Below are 24,619 nucleotides of genomic sequence, written 5' to 3' on the forward strand. Positions count from 1 at the left end.
CTCTATTTGCTTGTTTAGCACTTTCTCACCACTGCAAGGAATGTGAGTACAGAAACATAAAAACAGGATGTTTCCCTTAAACGTACCCAGCATCATGTGCACATTCAGTGTTTGGTGAGCCCACAGAACAAAAAGTTTGATTTGGTATTATTTATCTTTTGGGGGGCTGAAGTTTTATCTATTCAACATTATGGTTTAGTCATTTAATAAAATTTAATATAACAAAACATGACCCCTTGAATGAATTAATATTTTATTCTCTGTCCTGCACAGCCAGCTAAATAGTTGAACAAAGTTAGCAATAATAACACTGAAATTCTTAGTGTTTCTTTGTAATTGTTTCAGAACAATTTTTGAACACCATACATTAACTGGGAGAATGAACAATACTTTTTACCTGCTGAAAATTATATTCCAGGTTAGCCTCTTCAGGAAGGGTGTTCCCAGCTGGGATGCCAATACTGAAAAGGCCCTTGTTCTGATGGCCAGCAATTAAATGGTTCTATCTGTAATAGTGAATAGGGAAGCCTGCTACATCATAGCGTGCTGGTTGAGGAATTCTGGGAATTGAAGTCCATTCATCTTAAAATTGCCAAGTCTGAAAATCACTGGGAGATAGAGTTGATAATAACATCTCCTTAAAATAACGAAGCCTTTACTACCTTTTCATTATTGTTTCTTTTCCTCGTTTTTAAAAATGTCCCATGTAGCCCAAACCAACAAAGGGAAGGATGCGAATCCATTGCTTGGAAAACGTTGACAAAGCTCTCCAGTTTCTGAAAGAACAGCGAGTGCATCTTGAAAACATGGGATCTCATGATATTGTGGATGGAAATCACAGGCTAACCCTTGGACTTATTTGGACAATTATACTGAGATTCCAGGTAAATGCAGAATCATCTATACAGTAATGGCATTTGGCTTATATTTCTAGCTGTGTTGTTTTCCGGCTACTTCTTCACATACAAACCTCTAATGTATCACTTTTTGCAATGTACAGTGTTTATATTTAATTATTTACCTTTCTATTTTGAACATGTTTCTCATCTCCTTTTGGATTAAGAGCAAGCATGTTTATTTTTGCCATTTTATTTCAGAGTTATGTAAATCAGGTCAAGGGTTTAAACCTGTTGGAAATGCATGGGTATCACCCAAACAAAATTTAGCATCTAATATCAAATGAGACCACATGGAAATCAATGGTATTTCCATGGTAACTGAATCATTCTCAGTCAAAAGTCTCACAAAAGTCTTTGGATAAAATATTGCTTCAGTTGTGATGAAAATGAGCTAATATCATGTACCTTCCTTATGTTACATTCCTTCCCTTCAGCAACTGTGAGGAAGAATTCAGAAACCTTTGTTTCAGTTTTTGACAAATCTCAGTTTGTCATGTCACTCCAAACAACATAAACACATGGCGTTTAATATTTAATAGATCCTGTTTGCAACAAAATCTGTCTTGTTGCCCCATAGAGATAGTCCTTATTTATTTACCATAGTTGGGACAGGCAACTTCTTGTTAAGTGATATGGTCATTAAATGAAACTGCAACTGTGCTTATGGTCATAATTCAGCTTTACTTTTCTTTAAAGACCTGTGGAGATTGGTTATTGCAAAATTACTTTTTCATCACTGTCGTAACTGTCCTGTGACTTTACAGATTCAGGACATCAGTGTTGAAACAGAAGATAACAAAGAAAAGAAATCTGCTAAAGATGCTCTACTCCTGTGGTGCCAGATGAAGACGGCTGGGTGAGTTTGAACTGAATGATCATCTAGATCAGTGTTTCTCAAACTTGGCGACTTTAAGTCCTGTGGACTTCAACTCCCAGAATTCCCCAGCCAGCTATGCTGGCTGGGGGATTCTGGGAGTTGAAGTCCACAGGACTTAAAGTCGCCAAGTTTGAGAAACACTGATCTAGATTTTCCATACAGCATTCTGTAGCAATGGAGGTGTGTGTGAGTGAATGAGTTTGCACGTGTTCAGTTATGTGCATATATCTTTTCTGGAAAAGAGTGACCCAATTAAGGAAAGGATTCCACTTAAAAGTAAAAAATGTGCTAATATTTTTATAATAATATATTATGATCCAATGGAATGTCATATCTTGTGATGTTTTGCCAGCAATGTGAACTGACCCACGATATTTTGTAGGTACTGTGGTTAATGCTACCGCTATTGCTCAAGCAACAATTATGAGGTACATAATTTAGATAGTTGCAGATTATATCTCCTTCAGCCTGCCATATTTTGCAATTTTGGAAGTACAGGTTTCTTATGAGGCACTTGGTACTCTGATTGGGGTGAGACCTGTCTTCTGTAGTTCCAATTGCTTTTAATATGGCCAGTATTAAAGGCAATTGGGACCAACTAGAACAATGCTTAAAGAATGTTAACCACGGGGCAGGAGGTGACCTTCATTTTCAGGTGATCACTACATGGGCAGTTTTAGGAAAAGTTACTGCACTTACTTCTCTTGGTGTTTTGTTCTAGAACCTTGTTCCAGCCTCTTGTTTCTAGTTTGACATGAATCAGTCATCTTGTCTAGGCTGCACAAGTTGGCAGCTCACTAAACACTTATGGTGTTGGTCCTGGCATTTGTTTGCATCCCTCTCTGTGGGATCTCCTTTCTCACCTGGCTCCTCATGCTCCTGCAAACTTCAATAATCCTCTGCTCATCCTTTTTTCATATATAATGATACCAGTGCTTCAGAGGATTTCCTGATTCATGATAATTCAATTTTCTTTGTGGTCAAAATAAATTCAGCAACAGAATCCTCCCTGTCTTTTAATTGATATATTTAAACAGGATGGCTTGGACATTATCCGGGAGGACAAATACTGTTTTGATTTTTAGGACTTGATTTGAAAATAACTGCAGATACTTTGGGGGTGCTTGAGCAGTACATCTGGTACCTTAAGCAGCTGGTTATTATCATTTTTCATATCTCCAAGCATTAAACCTATATTGATTGAGTTTTCTTTTGTTTTTACTTTGGTCCTTTGTTGTGTCAGCTATCCCAACGTCAACATTCACAACTTCACCACCAGCTGGAGGGACGGCATGGCTTTCAACGCACTAATCCATAAACACAGGTGGGCATTTGATGAAATGTTTGCGAGAGTTTTAAGCACTGAACCAATGATGCAGAATTCTATTTTATGTAAACCGAAAGTTCTAGATCTCCTTTCTGAGACATCTGCATTTCTCCATCTCTGTCTGCCTCTTCAGACTCATTCCAGACCACTTCTGTGAAACCTTTAACTTAATTCTGTAAGTTTCCTTACCCTGGAACAAATGCTAATAGCCCCATCTTGTGCATGAAAACATTGAAATAAACCTACGTTTAGTGAGGTTTACTTTCAGGTGCTTAGGATTGTATTGCAGAGATGTATCCTATCTGCTGCAATTTGGCACTTCTGTCCTTTTCCCTTGGTCTTATTTGAACATGCACTGTGTGTTTTTGATCAAGCTACTCTGTAAAATATATGAAATCAGTATACATTGTATGGGCAAGCAAGTATCCACCTCACGTTCTTTGATAGCCAGCACTCCTTGAGAATTGATATTCCTTTAAGCCAGAGGTGGGTTGCTGTGAGTATGGCCCGGTATGGCAGTACTGGTAGTGGCCAGGAGCAGCTGAGAGTGTACTGGTATGGTGGCTCGTTTGGCCCACCTGCGCTCTATAGCTGTTTCTATGGGAAACGGCAAAGTGCGCACAGCGTGCGGTACTTGCGGGAGCCCCAACAAGCAGGTGGTTGTTGCAGGGGCGGTGGATGGGTGCGCACCACACGTTAGGCACGTGAACAGCACACATCCAGTGTGTGCACGAACAGACCATGACTAGTGTACCGGTAACGACGGTAAGAGCAAACCACCGCTGCTTTAAGCATACTGAAATCCGAATGAGACAGGGCTAGAGATCACATATACAGAGCAATTCACACACACACACACACACACCTTTCTGCTGGAGAGAAAAACAGTCTGTTTTTAAAAAAAAAGAAAGGCAGAAATTGGAAACGGGCTGAGAAGAGAAACAAGGTTCATTATATCTCCCCAACAGCATCAGACTTAGTTGTGGACTCTCAAGGAGTTGAAAAAGAACTTCAGGACTAATTGAAATAGAGGAAAATCTTTTTCAGGAAAATTGCCATCTTTGAAAACTTAGATAAAAACCTGTTAGCTAAAAATAATTCATAAAATTAATTTTTATTTTCTTTTTGTCTAGTATGCTTAAAGTTGAATATTCTGTCCTGGTATTTATTTTCTCTATAAATGCCCAGGAATTGTTTGTTTTCTGCAACTTGATTAGAGCAAAGTTACCTTCAAATTACTAGCAGACCAGCATTTACTCCAGAGGCTTATATTTTCCTTCACTTTTTTCTATAGGAGATTGCCTTTTAAGATGCTGTTTGAGATTTAAATCATTGCATTTTTTAATCTTTATCATTGAAAGTTTAGCTTATTACTACATAAAGCTAATTTTTAAATATATTTTTCTCTTTTTAAAAGAATGAAATTAGATTTTATTTATCTAATTGTGAGGTTGATTTCTCTCTCTCAAAAGAGGAGAAGGAAAAATTCCCATAGGCATGTGCTTTACCAGGAGATGGCTATAAATTTTTAAAATTGGTTTCTCTTACCAGAGTTTATCAGTAAAAACAATATGGGTTGTGGTAGTGTGAATCCTTTTTCCAAATACAAGCAATTGTGTAATAGCTGCCATTCTGTCCTGGAAAGCAAGTGATACACCAGTTACTAGCAGTCTGCTACACCAAAACAGGCAGAGCTACCCTTTTTACACCCAGACCCTGTTTGATAGATGAGGTCTCAGTATATATCAATATATATACCTTATAATTGCATGTTTATGCAAGCATAAAAGAGTCAGAGCCTATCTCAAGGAGCTATCGTATGTTGGAGGGGTACCTTTTTGGTGCTTTTGATTCTCATGTAAATAGTAGTCCGTACATCATCGTATCTTTTTTGCTGTGTTCAGTTTTGGCCTGTATAATAAGGTAATTATTTAAAAATAAAAACAAAAACAATACGATTGAAAGAACGTTAAAAGACAGCAATCAGTAATTTGGCTGAGAAATTGCATATATAAAACCCTTTTGCTGCCTGCTCCCAAGACAGTTCAGAGGTAAATGATTGATTTTAGACTTCATCCTTGCTCATTGGCATCAGTTGCATGCTCCAGCCCGTACATGCATGCATTTTATCTTTCATGAGTCATTTTTCTCTAATATCACAGTATCATATCCCCCACCCTCTCCATTTGTGGAATTATTCTCCGTGATTGGTATGTATTGGGGTACTTTTCTCTGCCACAGAGGTGATATAGATGAGTCTGCCTCTGTTTAAAAGTGTATTCCGTGTCTCATTTCTTACTGACTTTGATTCTTTATCTGTCTGATTCCTTTGCTAATATTCCTGCATAATACAGGACAAATTTAGGTAAATATATTTTACATTCTTAGGCCTGATTTAATTGATTTTGATAAGCTGAAGAAATCAAATGCACACTACAATCTGCAGAATGCTTTTAACCTGGCAGAGCAACACCTTGGCCTTACTAAACTCCTGGATCCTGAAGGTAAGAACTCTTCACAGTAACCAAAATTCTCTTGTTATGTTAGTTTTCCTATATCCACTGCCTCATTTGTAGCCAGCCAAAACCTCATTTCCAATTTCTTTAATCTCTAAACCAAATGTGTTAAACAAAATGTGGCAAAACTCAGAGGGAGGGCTCATTGGAAGGTAATATATATTTTTAGATGCAGATAACAAATCCATTTTACTGTTATATTCACTGAGTTACACAGATTGCCTTACTAGTAATCCTCAACTTATAACCAGAGTTAAGACCAGAATTTCCACTATAAATCATTGCGATCATAGGTTGAATCGAATCTGTTTATATGAAAGTTTTATACTAGTTGTTAAGTGAATCATCATAGTCATTAAACTAATCATGTGATTATTAAGCAAATCCAGCTTCCCTAGTGTCATATTTTTTGCTGGAAAGCAGCAAAAAAGATAGCAAATAATGATCCCGGAACCATAGGACATTGCAACCAGTCCTAAATACAAATTGGTTGCCAGGCACCTGTATTGAGATCATGTAACATCAGAGATGGTGTGATAGAGTGAGTACAGATCATGAATCATTTTTTCCAAGGTGTTATAATTTTGACTGTTAACCGAAAGTTTGTAAGTCGAGGATTACCTATATCAGTGATGGCGAACCTTTTCTGCACCGAGTGCCAAAAAGGTTGCGCAGAAATATCACATTTGCGCTCGTCAGGGCCGTGCTCCAGAAGAGCCAAACTTCCTGGTTCTAGCACACATGTGCACCTGACAATCAGCTGGCCAGCGCACATGCACAGGCTGGTTTTCGGCATTGCTGCGCATGCAAAGGGATCGTGCTCCAGAAAAGCCAAACTCCTGGGTTCTGGCGCGCATGCGCATCCAACAATCACTTGGCCAGTGTGCATGTGCACACTGGTTTTCAGCACTGCTGCACTCATGAAGGACAGCTGATCATCGCGCATGCATGGGCATTAGGAAACCTGGAAGACAAGCAGGCAAGGCCGTGCGTGCTGGGCGACATGGCTTCACATGCCACTTTGGGCATGCGTGCCATAGGTTCACCATCACGGACCTATATCCTGATGGAAGTCTCTGCCTTTTATTCTGTTATCTGTGTGTAAGATGATCAACTGCTCTTTCGGGCAAATTATAGAGTCCAAGTAAATATCAAACCAGGGAATCAGTCAGGATTTAATTTTAAATTTTCAACTCCAGCACTCTTAATGAAAGCTAAAACAGAACATTATACCAAACATTACACCTGCCAAAGTCAGCAGTTTAAGTTTAGCTCAGACCATCATATCTGTAAAAATACATTTTGTTTTATGATAAGACTGTGATTTGTGTTTCCCTACTTTTATCTTCTGCTATTAATACTCTGGAGAAGGCCAGAAAACACACTTAATGGTGCTTAAGTATTGGAGTCTGTATTGGGAAGTGTGGTATTTGTATTCCAAGTCATTAATCTTCTCACTTCTTCTGTCTCACCAACCTTACATGCTTGTAAATATAAAATATGAGGGGAAAAATCATGGGAGCAAAGGCTGGAATATCAGTGTATGCTAAATTCTGAATATTGTGACATTGCAGTATGAAAATGGGTTCTATGAAACTCTGTATTGACTTATTCCCAGTGCCTAGTCTGATTGAATTCCTGATCCTTGCTTCAGTGAATCTTCAACACGATCCTATGGTTATCCAGCTCTGCATTAAAACGATTCTTGTTTGCTTTTCAGATATTAGTGTTGACCATCCAGATGAAAAGTCCATTATCACCTACGTGGTAACATATTACCACTATTTTTCTAAGATGAAAGCCTTAGCTGTTGAAGGAAAGCGAATTGGAAAGGTACCCAGCTTAAGGGTTTAAATATGGAATGTAGCATGCTTATCTGTTTTTCTTGCAGGCTTACTTAGTTTCATTATATGCAAATTTTAATGCCACAATTTAGTTATTCCCTTTTAAATACTCTTAAGAATGATAACGTTTTATTTGGGCCGGTGCATTTTTGTTATCCATTATCTCTGCAGTCCCAATTTTTAAAATTTCATTTGCCCACTTGTTTTGGGTTGCTGTGAAATACATTGCATGAACATACAAACTCGCAGACATGAACACCATCTTCATATTGCCACAGCTTTTATCTGAAGAAGTCTGACGTATCTCTCTGCCTTGAACTGCTTGTTACAGGTGCTTGACAATGCAATTGAAACCGAGAAGATGATTGAGAAATATGAGTCTCTTGCCTCTGATCTCCTTGAGTGGATTGAACAAACCATTATCATTCTGAACAATCGCAAGTTTGCTAACTCACTAATTGGTGTGCAGCAACAGCTGCAAGCATTCAATACCTACCGCACAGTGGAAAAACCATCCAAGTACGATTTATTCACCATATCATTATCTTTTGTGTTGGGAGAGAAGAATTAATTAATCCCAGTATAATAAACAACAGGAATCATCTGGCAATTTGCATGTGTTAATCTTAGACAATTAGAATCTAGTGATGTTTTCCTGGTGAAATACTAGATTTATACTGTTCATTCAGGAACTCAAGGTGCTCCCTCCTATTTTTCCCACAGCAGCAATCCCATGAGTGGGATTGGGCTGAGAGAGAGTGACTTGGGCCAAAGTCACCCAGTGAGCTTCCATAGCTAAGGGAGAACTAAGTCTCTCTCTTTCTAATCCAATGCCTTAACCACTGTACCACTGTCTTTTTTGTTTTCTTTTGGGAAGAATTACATTAAACTAAGTATTTTGCTCATTTCATGGTTAGTTTAGTGTAAAAGTCCTTCTCCATCCACTTGGTATGACTGCAGATAAGACCCCAGGGCTATAAGTGACCTGAGCCATGAGCATGCATGATTTTATCTTAGAAATAAGGGTGTTTGCCTCTATTGTAACGTATAAGCAACACAGACTACAAGCAGATGTACAACCAAAAGTGACTGCCAATTGCAGGAAGGAATATAAAAACGTATCACTATGTCTAATCCAAAATAATTCATATAGTAGCAATAAATCATCTTGGCAATATATTTCACTTTCTATTATTTTCTGTGGAAAATAATAGTTTATAAACTCTGTTGTCATCAACCATCTATTATGCACTTTTGAAATGCTTAAAGTACCTGATTCTGCTAACTGGGGACTTCACCATTAACCCCCCCCCCTCCCGATATTAGAACTACCACCGACCTCCGCTCCTTCCGACAAAAGCTTAAGACCCACCTATTCCAATTAGCTGGCTTAACTGATTTATAGTCCCATTTTAACCTCCTGGCAAACATCTTATTGGGTAGTTTTTAAGGGTATTTTAATGTATTTTAATGTTTATTTGTATTTTAATTTAAATATTGTACAGTCCACATCCTACCTCCTCCTTTTACCTATTTGTATATTTAAGTATACCCATATTTTGTATTTATACTGTTTTAATATGACTGTGCACCGCCCCGAGTCCTGTTTAGGAAAGGGTGCGGTTTATAAATTAAAGTATTATTATTATTATTATTATTATTATTATTATTATTATTATTATTATTATTATTATTATTATTATTATTATTATTATTATTATTATTATTATTATTATTATTATTATTATTATTATTAACATAGTAAGAAGGTATTTAGGTTGCAAATTTGCTAACTATTAATACAAAGTACAGACCAAGAGAAAAATATTAAAAATTGGAGTGTTGCAAGAAAATATAAAAAGAATTTGGTTTTCTTCTTTCAAGAGCAGGTAGATAAATATGTGAAGTGTCATTTGAACTAGTTGTTAGTAGTTTTATGCATCATGTGCCTTGTTGCCAGATTCCTTATTTATTTATTTTGCCAGAATAGATTAATATGGTTACAATAACTGTTCATCTGAAGCATCCATATATATAGATGGAAATACCCTATTGTTTCTTTGCAGAGTTAATATATGCCTCTGGATTTTACCCACACTGCTTTCTTTTCAGATTCACAGAAAAAGGAAATCTGGAAGTATTGCTTTTCACCATCCAGAGTAAAATGAGGGCTAACAATCAAAAAGTGTATATGCCCAGAGAAGGAAAACTCATCTCAGATATCAACAAGGTAAATACTTATATAAATTTTTAATCAATTTGTTCTCCCAGTGCTACTAACTGAACTGTGGGATGATCAGGACTTTGAAGACTAACAGTAATCCTGGATAGGACGTCTAGTATATAACGCAACAACACTGTGACTTCCAAATGGTTTGGACTTAAAACTATCAAAAACCCTTAGATAGCACAGGCTATTTAATTCTTCTCTATTAATTAATTAATTAATCCAGTTTGGTTTTGAGCACCAGGCTGGAAACAGTGAAGTTCTGAGTTCTAGTCTTACCTTTGAATGAAAACCAGCTGTGGGTGACTGAGGGTCAGTCACGCTCTCAGCACAACTCATCTTCCATGGTGGTGGTTGTTTTGAGGATAATAGGAGTATTAGCATGTTTGCTGTCTTGAATTATTTAGAAAAATAATGAAGGCGGAATATGAATAAACAAATCATTTTTTAAATCTAAATTAAAAAAAAAAAACATGGTAGGAATTAGTTCACCACATCCGCGGTGTACCAGGTTGACATATACCGTATTTTTCACTCCATAAGACGCACATGACCATAAAGCACACCTAGGTTTAGAGGAGGAAAACAAGGAAAAAAATATCAGGTGGAGCCTGAGAGGACCACAGATAGGTGTCCTCTCATATGCCAGCTCTGCCTATTGACTCCTGTACTGCAGAAAAGAGACAGAAGAGGCGGGCAATGACAAAGGCAGAAGAGGCAGGATTCAGCACTGTAAAAGGACCCCATTACCACAGCACGGCGGCTATTCACCAAAGACACACAGACATTTCCATCCACTTTGGGGGAGGGAGTGGATCTTATGGAACGAAAAATATGGTATATCCTGGTAGCTAGAAGAGGAATAAGAAACAAAGTATCCAATTGCCAGGGCAGTCTTTTTTTTTCTTTCAATAATGCAAAACCAAGTTAAGTGCATGCCAAAATGATTTTTTTTTTCTGAGACAAAATGGAGCCAGACATAGTGGTAGGCGAACAAAACCAAAAATAGAGGAGTCGTATAATGAAACTCTTGTTTCTCGATCCACATTTTTGGGGGGAGATCAATATAAGGCGATAGCTCAACCTTGCAGTCTTCTTTTCAAAGTGACTTTTCTAGCAATCACTATTGGGATTAGCTGTCCTGATTCATCTTTGCTTCTTCACACATCCCTCCCCACTGAGTTTCCCAGTACTCTTACTTAATATGGAAGAAAGGAGGTAATCCTAGAACAGCATTTTTCAATCTCAGCAGCTTTAAGATATGTGGACTTCCAACTCCCAGAATTCCCCATGCTATCTGGGGAATTCTAGGAGTTGAAGTCTACCCATCTTAAAGCAGCTGAGGTTGCAAAACGCTGCCTTAGATGATGTCTGTCGTACACAGGCCACTAGGGAGTAAATGTCTGACTTAGATTTTTATGGAGAATGCAAGAACTTAACCACAAAATGAAAGTCATTTTTTGTGAACTATAGAAGTGTTTATGTGACTTTCCTGGCCTTGCTTCTGGATATTATCGTGTACTCTAGGTGTCTTCCACAAAGTTAAATTGGGTAACATGAGGAGCTAGATTGTTGGGGGCAATATGCTGACTCTGTAAACCGCTTAGAGAGGGCTATAAAGCACTGTAAAGCGGTAGATAAGCCTAAGTGCTATTGCTATAAATACAGGACACTGAATATGCATTATTTTAAAATTATCATTATCATTTGGTTTCCTTGAGTCTATGCATGTTTAGCTTTATCAAAATGAAGCCATTTATAATCTAAAAATGAAAATAGGGCTGCACTTATCGCCTGCTGCGGAGAATAGTTTTCAGGAAGGCTGTTATGGAAAAAGAGTGTTGGGAAGAATAGGAAGAATATGCTCCTACATGACTTCTCTTGCCCAGGCAAACTCCCCATTCAAGTAGGAACAAGAGAGAGGATGTTCAAAGGGAGAAAAGTGCATAATGAAACTACTGAAACTTATTGCCCTGCAACAAAGATGGTAGAAAAGAAGACAATTAATTGCTTTACTGGTTCAACCAGATGAACAGCAACTAGTTTGACAAGATCTAGTAGAGATAATGTACTTTTAGAAAGATAACACTTTATAATTTCCTTTTCATCCTGGCTGGAATTCTCAGGGCAGCTGTTGCTTTCATGCGTAATTGCAGCAGTAAATTTCTCATGTGTGAAATTGCTTGTACGTTCTTAAATATCCTTAGGTTCCAAACAGCAGGACATCTGAAGATTGAACCCAAGATGGCTGATTAGGAACTGAGAATTGTTTTATTTCATTTGTATAAGGAAGATCTGATAAACGGACTGACTCTCTTGTTTGCATTCTGTTAAAACATTTGATCAAGCATTTTGGATTAAAGGGTGCTGAGAATTAACTGCATAGGGAAGTTGGGATGTGATGTCCTGTTTTTCCTCTGCTGGATCAATTTGCTTTATTGCAATATTGCTATGATGGCTTTTGCTGCTGTAATTGTGTTTGCAAAGTTTTCAGGATGCATTTCTTCATTTCTTGGGAAAGTACATATGTTGCTAAGATAAGAATAGCATCCTGACTAAAGGAAGTCCTATCCAATTTTTTCTCCATTAGCAGTTTTTCAGATTTTTCACTGTAGCCATGAGTCCTTGAAAGGTTTCCTTTTATAAAGTGAAACCCATCTTTTTCTGAGTCAGCCATAAGGTTTTTTCATTCAGCATCTGACTATTGCTATGCAGAATCTAGGACCCTTCAAATGAACCACAGAGAGGAAAACTCCCAGGTAAAACAATAAGATTTTATTCTATTTTATAGGAGCGTAAATGCTACAACTGATACTTCTAATGCTTTCATCAGCATTAAGGGCTTGGCCTCTTAGGTTTCCTAAATAATACCAGCAATCCAAAACTGTCTTATTACATTATTATGTAATATTGATTCAGTGCTGAAATAAACATTTACATTTCCCAATTTTTTTCCTTTGTGTAAACTGCACATTTTTTAATTATTTACTCAGGCCTGGGAAAGACTGGAAAAAGCTGAACATGAAAGAGAACTGGCATTGCGTAATGAGCTCATCCGACAGGAGAAACTGGAACAACTTGCTCGCAGATTCGACCGTAAGGCAGCTATGCGGGAGACTTGGCTAAGTGAAAACCAACGGCTGGTTTCTCAGGTGACACTTTTAAAGAATTTAAGCAAATAAAGCCGCACTCTCTAACCTCCCGATGATAATTCTCACTTGCATTAGGGGTATGGATATGTTTCTCTGCATTTCCTTCAGGATTGTGAACAAACCTACACTGAATTACTTATGAACGACTTCCTTGCACTAGTGTCTATTAATCAGAGAATGCAGTTTGTCTACAGAAAATTAAATCTAAAATGATGTTAATGCAAGATTCTACCAGAAATGGCAATCCTTACTGAATTCTAACTCTTCATCGTAGACCATTTAGAGAGACAACTCTACAGTGGCATCATCATGTCAGAAATGTTAATAGCCTTGTTGTAAAGGGCAGGGAATTATGACTAAGTAAGAAACTGGACTAAAGTTTACTAATAAAAATGAGTGCAAGTCCGCCGCAATCATGGAACACGATCAGGATGTGAGTTTGCATTTTTCAAATGCCAAATATGGTATAAGATTGTGGTTTAACATCATTGATTAGTCAATTGGCCTATCAAAAATAACAGGCACAGCACTGACTGGGTTCATACTATGGCTATGCCATGTTTGATCACCAAGGCCTGATTGAATAAGCCACAATTGGAGAATTGGAGGAGCAAGATAGGGGAAACATCACAGGTCAACCAAATCTTTTAAGCAAGTTGCTGGTAAGTTCTACCTCCCAAGTCCACTTGATCCTAAGCCAGTGGTAGACCTATGACAATTGCAGAAGTGTAATAAGAGGCTTTATGGTAAACTATCTCAATACTATTGTGCTAATCTACTTAATGCTTCCTCTTGTAGGACAACTTTGGATTTGATCTTCCAGCTGTAGAGGCTGCAACAAAGAAACATGAAGCTATTGAGACAGATATTGCAGCCTATGAAGAAAGAGTCCAGGCAGTGGTTGCTGTTGCCAGGGAACTTGAAGCAGAGAACTATCATGATATTAAACGCATCACTGCAAGGAAGGATAATGTGATTCGCCTATGGGAATATCTCCTGGAGTTACTAAGGGCACGCAGGCAACGACTAGAGATGAACCTTGGTCTGCAAAAGATCTTCCAAGAAATGCTCTATATTATGGATTGGATGGATGAGATGAAGGTAAATGGCAGAACTGTATGCCAACTGTATTCAGAAAAATAAGCAAGCTTTCATTATACATTTATTAGGCAGTGCTCACATTTTCCAATGAGATAAAGTTAGCCACAAAGGATATGCAGATTCTATGGTTATAACTGTTCCCATTATTACTTATTTCAACTCTGAGTTAACAAGGAGACTAAAATATATTCTGAAAATGTAGAGTACATTTGGATTAAATCTTTGGGCCTAAAGCTAATCCTTGATTTATGAACTCAGTTGGAATTGGAACTCTTATTGCTAAGCAGTGAAATTGTTAAGTGATTCATGCCCAATTTTACAACCTGGTCGAGTGCTGAGTTCTAAATTTGCAAAAGTATTTGTATTTTATGGAACATGCTGGGCAAGTGCAAAAGATCTAAGAAGGGATATTTATGAAACAGTAATCAGAAAAATATTCAATTTTTTAAAAAATAAACAATTAGGAATTTATTCTTTCCCTAATTGATTATTTACAACCAGGTGTTGCTGGTGTCTCAAGATTATGGCAAACATCTCTTGGGGGTAGAAGACCTGTTGCAGAAACATGCTCTTGTGGAAGCTGACATTGCCATACAGGCTGAGCGAGTGAGAGGGGTCAATGCATCTGCTCAGAAATTTGCTACAGATGGGGAAGGTAAGATACTTGGGTTCACTCTTATATGTGCACTTGACCTATTGGTAGATGTACGTTAGGTGTTCAAACAGATAGAAGATACCAATTATTAGATTATTGTAACCACCCAAAGTCACCTTTTGTGAGTTGGGCAGCCACATAAATTAGATCAGTGAGTACATAAAAGTTAATTGTCAAGTGAAAGGGAACATATACACCCAGATTTTCTGGACATGCCTATTCCATCTTATAACTGTGCTGCAAGCACAATATTTAAATAAGATGTTCATTTGCAGAAACAACACATGTAGATGAGATGTGTACAGTCATGAAACCATATGTATTTGATCAAAGTTGGCACCACTGGTTACAGAGCAGCATTTAATTTCTTGGCCAGTAAAATATGTGTTAAAACAGATTTAATAATTATGGTGACCCAGCCCCAGTTCCAGTATTTTTCACAAATTTTCCTTTCCATTTCTTCTTTCTGGCTTAATGTAGCCGTTATTCCAGATGTAATAAAAACAAAAAGCCAGCCAAATCTGGCCACGTGATGTGATGGGTTTATATAAGAAAAAACTGTTGTGGATAATTAAGTACCCTACATGGGTTTCTTCAGAATTTCCTACAGTTTGCTGATTTATTTCATCACATCACAGAAGGAAATTTTAAAGGACCCTTTAGCAGAATAGATTATTTTGCTCCCTGTTTTGAAAATATTTTGGATGCATAGAACTTGGACTGTCTATTTGCATCTTGATAACTGGTGGAGGAATGAAGAGTGATGACTGAAGTTCCACCAGAGAGTTGCTTTAACTTGTGCTTGGAGATGTCTCTGAAGTTTGTATTAAATTGAAATCATTTAGATTGAAAAATTTATGACCAGATTTTAAGGAACTAGCATTCTCTATGTCTGTTGGTGTAAGTAATGTAATATTCTCTTACAACTAATTTTCTATGTACTCTTTCTGCCTGTGGAAAGGTTACAAACCCTGCGATCCACAAGTTATTCGAGACCGTGTGGCTCACATGGAATTCTGTTACCAAGAGCTATGTCAGCTGTCAGCACTACGTCGTGCTCGCTTGGAAGAATCACGCCGTCTTTGGAAATTCTTCTGGGAAATGGCTGAAGAGGAGGGATGGATAAGAGAGAAGGAACAGATCTTGTCATCAGATGATTATGGAAAAGACTTAACCAGCATTGTGCGACTTCTTAGCAAACACAAGGCATTTGAAGATGAGATGAGTGGTCGGAGTGGTCACTACCAACAAGCAGTCAAAGAAGGGGAAGATATGATAGCTGAGAATCACTTTGGGTCTGAGAAGATCAGAGAGAGGATTTCAGATATCCAGAACCAGTGGGCTAATTTGGAGCAGCTCTCTTCCATACGGAAGAAACGACTGGAAGAAGCTTCCCTACTTCACCAGTTCCAGGCTGATGCTGATGACATTGACACCTGGATGCTGGATATCCTCAAAATTGTCTCAAGCAGTGATGTTGGCCATGATGAATATTCAACTCAATCCTTGGTTAAGAAACACAAAGATGTGGCTGAAGAGATTGCGAGCTACAGGTCAATAATTGATTCTCTGCACGAACAAGCTAAAGCCTTACCAGAGGAGTATGCAGAGTCCATAGATGTACAGAGCAGATTGTCTGGCATAGAGGAACGGTACAAAGAGGTTGCAGAACTCACCCGACTTCGTAAGCAGGCATTGCAAGACACTTTGGCTTTGTATAAGATGTTCAGTGAAGCAGATGCTTGTGAACTTTGGATTGATGAGAAGGAACAATGGCTGAATAACATGGAGATACCTGAGAAACTGGAAGATCTGGAAGTGATACAGCACAGGTAAGAGGTCTTGTAGCTTTTTTCAATCCCACATTCACTGAGCTGTGAGCTTAATCATTAATGCTTGCTGGGTCTTTCTTTTCTTTTCCCCTTTTCTAGATTTGAAAGTTTAGAACCAGAAATGAATAGCCAAGCATCACGTGTTGCTGTGGTCAATCAGATAGCAAGGCAGCTGATACACAATGGCCATCCAAATGAAAAAGAGATCAAGGCACAGCAAGATAAGCTCAATACAAGGTAATGTATTTGCTTCTGGTCTCATTTTGTCTAATTTTTTAAGCTTTAAAGGCATCTTTTATCTAGGGGCAGACAGATATTGTATCATTTATTATTTATAGTCCATGTTGTTCATTCAAAATAGAATAGATGCATTTGCTCCTGAAAAATAATAATAATCAATTGGCATTTACTTTTGTCAGCCAAACTGCCCTCCCTACCTTAGTTAGGCTTGCCTACTTTCTTTATTCATGGTTTCTAATTATTTGCCAACATTAATTAAACAAATGATGTTATTTGTACCCGCTTCTTATAGATTCCAATGTATTTTAGAATGTGAATGAGTAATATAGTTGTTAAATTTTAAAGTATTATATTGAGAACTACAAATAAAGAGGCAAAAAGCATATTACATTTTGAAACGTGGAATAGAGAAGCAATGATAAAATATGAAGTTCACTGTTTTTTTTCTCCTCTCTACATCTTTGTTTTAGATGGAGCCAATTCAGGGAACTGGTGGACATAAAGAAAGATGCTCTTATCTCAGCTCTCAGTATCCAGAACTATCATCTTGAATGTAATGAAACCAAATCTTGGATCAGGGAGAAGACTAAAGTTATTGAATCCACCCAAGAGCTTGGCAATGACTTGGCTGGTGTTATAGCTCTTCAGAGAAAGCTAACTGGAATGGAACGTGACTTGGTAGCTATTGAAGCCAAGCTCACTGATCTCCAGAAAGAGGCTGAAAAGTTAGAATCAGAGCATCCTGACCAGGCTCGAGCCATTCTATCTAGGCTTGCTGAAATCAATGATGTTTGGGAAGAAATGAAAACAACTCTGAAGAACCGTGAAGAGTCCTTGGGAGAGGCAAGCAAACTGCAGCAGTTTTTGCGTGACTTAGATGATTTCCAGTCCTGGCTTTCCCGGACCCAAACAGCCATTGCCTCAGAAGACATGCCCAATACATTGATGGAAGCAGAAAAGCTGCTTACACAGCATGAAAACATTAAGAATGAAATCAATAATTATGAGGAAGACTATCAGAAAATGAGAGATATTGGTGAGATGGTGACCCAAGGTCAGACTGATGCTCAGTACATGTTCTTACACCAGCGTCTGCAGGCCTTGGACACTGGATGGAATGAGCTTCACAAAATGTGGGAAAACCGGCAGAATCTTCTTTCCCAGTCCCATGCCTACCAGTTGTTCCTTAGAGACACAAAGCAAGCGGAGGCATTTCTTAACAACCAGGTGAGCAGTTATCATGACGAGGATATTTTAATTGTCAGAAAGTAGGTTCGAGCAACTTGTGATTCTCCAAATGTTATGAGTAGCATTCTCCCCTCTGTTGAACTGAAGTTCAACAATATCGGGGGGGGGGGATCACTCAATGCCCATTCTTGCTTTAAAATGCCAAAATATTGATATTAAACTGACTGTCTTTTGGAAGGATGACCTCTGAGACACATTGGTAGCATTTTTTCACTTCTGCTAAACTGACTAAATTTTAGCCAGCCACATGAAAAAATAAGCACATTTTTGAATTGCTAGAAAATAAATTTGAGATGTTTGCCTATGGGGTAGTGATCCTTATTCTCAAGAAACCATTTTCTGAACGGACAAAAAGTGTTTTGAAAAAGTTTTTATATAACAAAGCTATGATAAGCTACCCAAGCTGATAAATCGACTATAGTCAGGTAACTCATACCTGATGGCTCAAGAAGGAGTGACAAGCTCATGTTCATCCTTGCATATCTTGCCCTGTTTTTTTTCCCCTTGTCATTTATTGGGTATCTGAATAAAAGGCTTCCTAGTTTTCCCAACCTTTATAATCCTGTATTGGAAGAATTTTTCAAGCCACAGTTGAAGAGAAAAAAGGAAGTCATCTGGTTGAGCTTGCCATTCATTCACAGTCCTCCAAATCATCATGTTGGGATCTATATTTATCTATATCTATTGAAGGTGACTATAAATATGTGGCATGGTCTTGCAAATAGTCCAACAGATTTACCTTTGTGAAGATTCGCTTTTGGCTCAACAAGATTAGCAAGTATCTAGAAATCAGTTTGTTTAGATATGGAAACATAGTTAAAAATTCACAGGGAGTATGTTTGGGTCAACAGAAGCCATTTGGCACTAGAGATATGCAAATCAGTCTACTACTCTGGTTGAATGTATTATGTTAACCTAGATAATGTCAATCGTAGACTAAACAGCCATAAGTTGTAGAATAAGTTATATCTTACTCTATCTCTTTTTTAATTACAGGAATATGTTTTGGCACATACTGAAATGCCCACCACTTTGGAAGGAGCAGAAGCTGCTATCAAAAAACAGGAGGATTTCATGACCACAATGGATGCTAATGAGGAGAAGATCAACGCAGTTGTAGAGACGGGAAGAAGACTGGTTAGTGATGGCAATATCAACTCAGACAAAATCCAAGAGAAAGTGGACTCCATTGATGACAGGTACACTCATTAATAATATTTGGGAGAGCTGTGTGCTTGCCAATTGCACAATATGACTTAATACAATACAATACAATAGCAGAGTATGTAGTTTAAATATAGACAGTCCCTGATTCAGTTGTATCTCCAATTAGAAACCCATTTAATCTTAAATGTTTTAAAGGTATTAACTGTAGCCTGGATCCACTCTTTTTTTAATCTTGGGTTGTTACATAGTTATAGTTTCTATAATTTGCACATAATAATAATAGAACCTAATGACTAAATCCAGACAAGCAAAGGGTGACATACAAAAGACATTGTTTTTTGTAGGACAGTTAACTTAGTAGTAGTTTCCCACTTTGCATGATAGAGAAAACATAGTGAAGATGTTCTGGTTTATTTTCTTCTTCACCGTGAAGAGATTGTGTTTATAGCTTTAAAAGTTTGTTCATATTTCAATTTATTGAACCAAGATATAATAATCAAACCTTTAAAAACTGAGTTGATGTTTCTCATTTTCTTTTAAGTCTAAATCCAGTATAGACTTAAAGAATAACTGATATTTGATAGCTTCGTTATTTGTTTTAAAGTTTAGCAATCTGAATTGTTCTTGTTTAATTCTGCAATCTTCTCTTTCAAAAACAAAAGTTGCTTGCAATTAGGGAACCCTTAAAAGTACATACCACAACTTCCTTTTTCTAGAATACATAGGTACAATCACTTGCAAAGTTATTTTAAGCCTGTTACTTTATTTAAGGATTATGAAAACCACCAGAGCGCTTGACTTGGTAAGAGGGTTGGTTTATAGAATATTGACTCATAGCCAAGGCTTATTAAAGAGCTTTTGAGGAACTATGCATTGCGTGAGAAAAATTTGTAATATGCAATTGAATTATTAACAGAACATTTTGACAAAGCATTTTAATTTTCATGCAGTTTTGGGGGGGAAAGTGGACAACTTTTGCCCTAGTGACAAAGAAATTCTCATTGCTGAGTGAAAAAAAATGGTCCAGTTTCTGTTATTAATTTTTACAGGAAATAAAAATGCTATTATTTGTAACCAGTATCATTTTAAATTGACATTATGTATGAGTTTTGATGAAAAAACTATTAAGAGCTAACACCACAAAAATATTTTATTTTTAAAGAACAGAGGCTACTATGGTAATTTAGTGAACAGCATAAAACTAACCATACCATTATTTGCACTGCAAAAATCTGGATAATCACTAGAAAGCAGTAGTTTTCTTTGTTTGCTGCCCCCTAATGGAATTTTGCCATCCAGATTGAATAGCTTTTCAGTTGGTTCTTTCTCATTAAGAGTCTTTGGCAAGATTTTTTTCCCTTTCCTAGCTGATGTTATATGCTGATGTTATACACTTGCTACAGTAATCAACTAAAACATATAATGTGCCCAGTTCAGATCCACCCCCCCCCCATAATTTTGAATTCAAAAGATGATTTTAAGTGAGCCGCCCTCCCCTTGCCTGTTTGATATGTATGGGGGGGGAGGGAGGAGGAAGATCTAACTTATAATTAATATTCATAATATTAATTTGTTATGAAATAAATATTATGAAGCCAGTGAAGACTGGAAAATTTTTTAACTTTTATAAAATTTCTGTAAACCGTCATTCTTTAGAGATTATGTAATACAAAATTAATTTTTCAAACTAATTCACATGTAGCTCACCAGGGTTTCTTGAACTGTCCACCTCTTCTGGTCAGCTCAAATGTGCTACTGTAACATGTTCCACATAGCCTGTCCTTGACAGGTGTCTGGTAGCTTCACCTGGTGCAAAATGTAGCGGCATGGATAATAGTGTGTGCCCTTAGAAGGAGACAGGTTACACTCTGCTCCATATGTTGCACAGTTACCATTTTAATTCTGGATCCAATTCAAGATGCTGGATTTTACCTTTAAAGCCCTAATATGGCATGAGGTCAGATTATCTGAAAGACCATCTCTCTCCATCCCATCCAGAGGTGGGTTGCTATTTTTTTCACTACTGGTTTGGGCGCACTACTGGGTGGTTGGGTGGAGCCTCCCACCACCACTACTACCGGTTCGGCTGATCTGGGCCGAACTGACAGCTACCTACCTCTGATCCCATCAAGTCCAGCGGTAGAGGCATAATAATAATAATAATAATAATAATAATAATAATAATAATAATAATAATAATAATAATAATAATAATAATAATAATAATAATAATAATAATAATAATAATAATAATTTGAATTTATTAGCCGCTCCCTTTCCAGGCAGGACTCGGGGCGGCGTACAATGGGCATATAAAACATAAAACATGTGTACAAACACACAAACATACATATATACAAAGACACACATGCACGGAGGAGGTAACAAATTACAACATTTAGACAGTTAAAAATCACCATTAAAATACCCCAATTATAAAAAACCCAATGTACAATTAAAATTTAAAATTTAAAAAGACAGTCAGGAGGAGTGAGAAAAATTACGGTTGAGCCAGGCCAGATAATTGAAAGAGGTGGGTCTTCAGCTGTACACGGAAGGAGCGGAGATCGGAAGTAATCCTGATGTCACGGGGGAGATGTTATAGGTCCCATCAGCTAAGGAGTTCCATCTGACAGAACCAAGAGGCAAACCTTTTCTGCTGTGGCACTGGCCCATTGGGTGAGATTAGCCCCATAATGGGAACTGCAATCCAACAATATACCTGAATTAATTCATACATTTATTTGTTTGTTTGTTTAGATTTCTTAAGCCACTCATTTCAGATATGCCATTTATTATTCATAAATATTAATAAGTTATTCCTGTTTCCTAATTTTCTTCTCTTTAGTTGCTAAAAGTGAGTTTACTCTCAAACAAAATGTACATAGCTATATGCTTGAAATGAAACTACATAATATATTTTTATATAATTCAATTGCCATTTTCTTTAAATGAGCAGCATTCTCTGTTTAAATCCCCAGCACCATCATGACAATACAAATGATTTTGAAGATGTTTCATGTTACTCTTGAAACACCCCACCTTCAGCAAGGGTGGGTTGCTGCCGGTTTTACTACCGGTTCGCAACACACGTGCTCGCTTCACGTGTGTGTTTAATATTCAATGTTAATTGTTCTTCACGCACGCGCAGTCACTAAAAACCAAAATGGCGGCGACCCGGCAGTGACAAGGGAACCAGTTTGGGGGCGTGGCAAGTCTGGGTCGCTGCCGGTTCCGCAACCCAGACCTGATTTCTACTACCAGTTTGGCCAAACTGGAAGCAATCCACCTCTGATGTGTAGGGAAATTTTAAGACTTGTCACTGTGTCCTATATTTCAAGGGTTTTGTGAGTGTTTAGAAAAAGTTTCGCATCTAAATGTTACAAAATAACAAAAAGTGCAGCTTCTATTCTGACTGTGTTCAATTTGCTCAAAGTTCCAGCACTGAAAATGTCTTCTTTGTTTTTATACAGACATAAAAAGAATCGTGAAGTAGCCAGTGAACTTCTGATGAGATTAAAAGACAACAGAGATCTTCAAAAGTTTCTTCAAGATTGCCAAGAGGTATGTTTACTTAACCCATTGAGAAAATGATTCCTCTGTTTCCCTTCAACAGAAGGTACTTCTATTTGTGTGTGTGTGTCTCAGTCTGTCTTTTAGGTCCAATACGTTAATTAATAACAGATGATAGCTATCACCTCTAAGACCAATTGATTAACCTCTAATGGCAGACAGTCCTTAATAGCTTTCATTATTCCTGTTTTTGTTTTGCTAAACCAGCAACAGAGTACCATTTTATTTAAAAAACCAAAAGCCTTCTAGAAAGATCTCTTCTAATTGTTTTCCTTCCTATAGAGCCCCTCTGTGAAGGGAAATGGGTGGTTAAAAAGATGGATGGATGGATGGATGGATGGATGGATGGATGGATGGATGGATGGATGGATGGATGATGGAGTGAGTGAGTGAGTGAGTGAGTGAGTATGTACCAGTGGTGGGTTGCTCTTACCTTCGCTACCAGTACGTTGATCACGGTCTTTCCATGCATGAGTGCAACCCACCACTGGTATGTACGTACATACAACTAAAATGCAAAATCATAAGTTCCTAGATTATTCTTGTCTCCATTGCTTAACAATTACATACATTTTGCAGTCAGATGCAACCACCATATTTTTCCTACAGAGAAATAATAATGAAAATTAAAAGAAGGCAGCCCTCCAAAAGAGAACCCATTCTGTCCACACATTAATCTCTTATGAGAAAAACTCTCATTTTCTTGGGACATTGGAGAGCTGCTACAAGTCAAGATAAATAGTTCTAGACTATTGGACTTGTGGCTTGATAAGATATAAGGGAATTTTGTGCACTCTCATTCAATTTAGATGTGAGAGATATAAACGAGTTAAATGAAATCTTAGATTTCAGCTTCGGAGAACCAAGGATCTGAGGCAGAGAGCATGGTAATCAAAGCTCAAGAATATTATTCATGATCAAGAACTATTGATAAAAATGGAACTTAAGAGTCACAAGGGATGGACATAAAAGAAGTACCTCACATCTCTGTGTTTTGATTGACTGTGTGAGGTTGAAGCAAACAACGCTGGCACCAAGCACAGCAAAGCCTAGCTTCTCATAATATGAGTAGCTTATAGCAAGAACTATTCTGTCTACCTTCCTGGCCCTTTTGTTACAAAAGTTTTGCTCATAAATAGAATCGACACCCACATCCCAACCTATGTTTTGCAACTCCTGGACCCTGAGAACATATCTTTCTGTAAGTCAGGATAATATAGCTTCAAAGTGAACTTGGTGCTGCTTTGGGAGCAGACCAGCTATTGTCCAGTTGAAGGCTCAAAAAGAACCCTCCCCAAAGCCATGAACAGCCTCTTTGTTATCTCCCTCTGAAAGGCAGATTCTTCTAAATTCCCGCAATTGCAGATTTTCCTTTTATTTCCATCTTTAACGAGCCTTTTATGAAGTGACCTTTGGAAATGTTCATGAATGAATGAAAAATGGTCTTTGTCAACCAAAAATAGAGGGTGGCTGGCCTAGCTGTCCCATTCTGCTCCACTCCCTTTGCTTGGATAAGACTTTATATGTGGGAGAGATTTGTTGCAGGCTATGAATCAGATCTGTTGACATACTTTCCTCTTGGGGGTGGTTAGCTGAAAAAAATGCAGAATGTACCGCTTCAAAATGTACTACGTTTTCTTAACCTTACAGAAAAAGAGTTAGCAAGATTTGGAAGTGGTTACTTGGGAGAAGTCTCTTATTAATAACAAGAGGTTGAACTGGTAACCAATCCTCTTTGTTTGCCTGTAGAAGAGAAGTGATAGGTCTACTTTACGTATACTCCCAATTTTTTTTCCAGAGATTTAGAGAATTCAGAAAAGAAGGCAAAGCAACTTCCGGTTATATGGAATTTACAGAATTCCACTCCCATAGTGTTAGATGAAGCCTTTGATTATAGCCCGAGGCAGAGAAAAAAGCTGTGCCACTGTTAACATTCTAAAGTCCAGCTAGCATAAGGGCAC

At 37.6% G+C, this 24,619-nt stretch overlaps 1 protein-coding gene and 1 long non-coding RNA gene across 5 annotated transcripts in view; one reads left to right on the forward strand and one right to left on the reverse strand.

The window, feature by feature from the left end:
- Positions 1–24,619, forward strand: part of SPTBN1 (spectrin beta, non-erythrocytic 1) — a 202,793-nt gene that overhangs the window by 141,958 nt on the left and 36,216 nt on the right. For all 4 annotated transcript variants that reach the window (XM_081943073.1, XM_081943074.1, XM_081943076.1 and 1 more), the window contains 15 exons: positions 711–884; positions 1,664–1,755; positions 3,020–3,100; positions 5,492–5,607; positions 7,340–7,452; positions 7,795–7,982; positions 9,576–9,693; positions 12,684–12,842; positions 13,641–13,943; positions 14,445–14,598; positions 15,560–16,430; positions 16,530–16,667; positions 17,141–17,897; positions 18,915–19,117; positions 22,559–22,649. In XM_081943073.1, coding sequence (XP_081799199.1) covers positions 711–884; positions 1,664–1,755; positions 3,020–3,100; positions 5,492–5,607; positions 7,340–7,452; positions 7,795–7,982; positions 9,576–9,693; positions 12,684–12,842; positions 13,641–13,943; positions 14,445–14,598; positions 15,560–16,430; positions 16,530–16,667; positions 17,141–17,897; positions 18,915–19,117; positions 22,559–22,649 — 3,558 coding nt within the window. The remainder of the gene's footprint in view (positions 1–710; positions 885–1,663; positions 1,756–3,019; positions 3,101–5,491; positions 5,608–7,339; positions 7,453–7,794; positions 7,983–9,575; positions 9,694–12,683; positions 12,843–13,640; positions 13,944–14,444; positions 14,599–15,559; positions 16,431–16,529; positions 16,668–17,140; positions 17,898–18,914; positions 19,118–22,558; positions 22,650–24,619) is intronic.
- The window catches only part of LOC309387025, a 317,032-nt gene that overhangs the window by 72,221 nt on the left and 220,192 nt on the right, over positions 1–24,619 (reverse strand). The window lies entirely within an intron of this gene.

Source organism: Natrix helvetica (genome assembly GCF_964273705.1).
Source record: "Natrix helvetica genome assembly, chromosome: 2".
Taxonomy (NCBI): Eukaryota; Metazoa; Chordata; class Lepidosauria; order Squamata; family Natricidae; genus Natrix; species Natrix helvetica.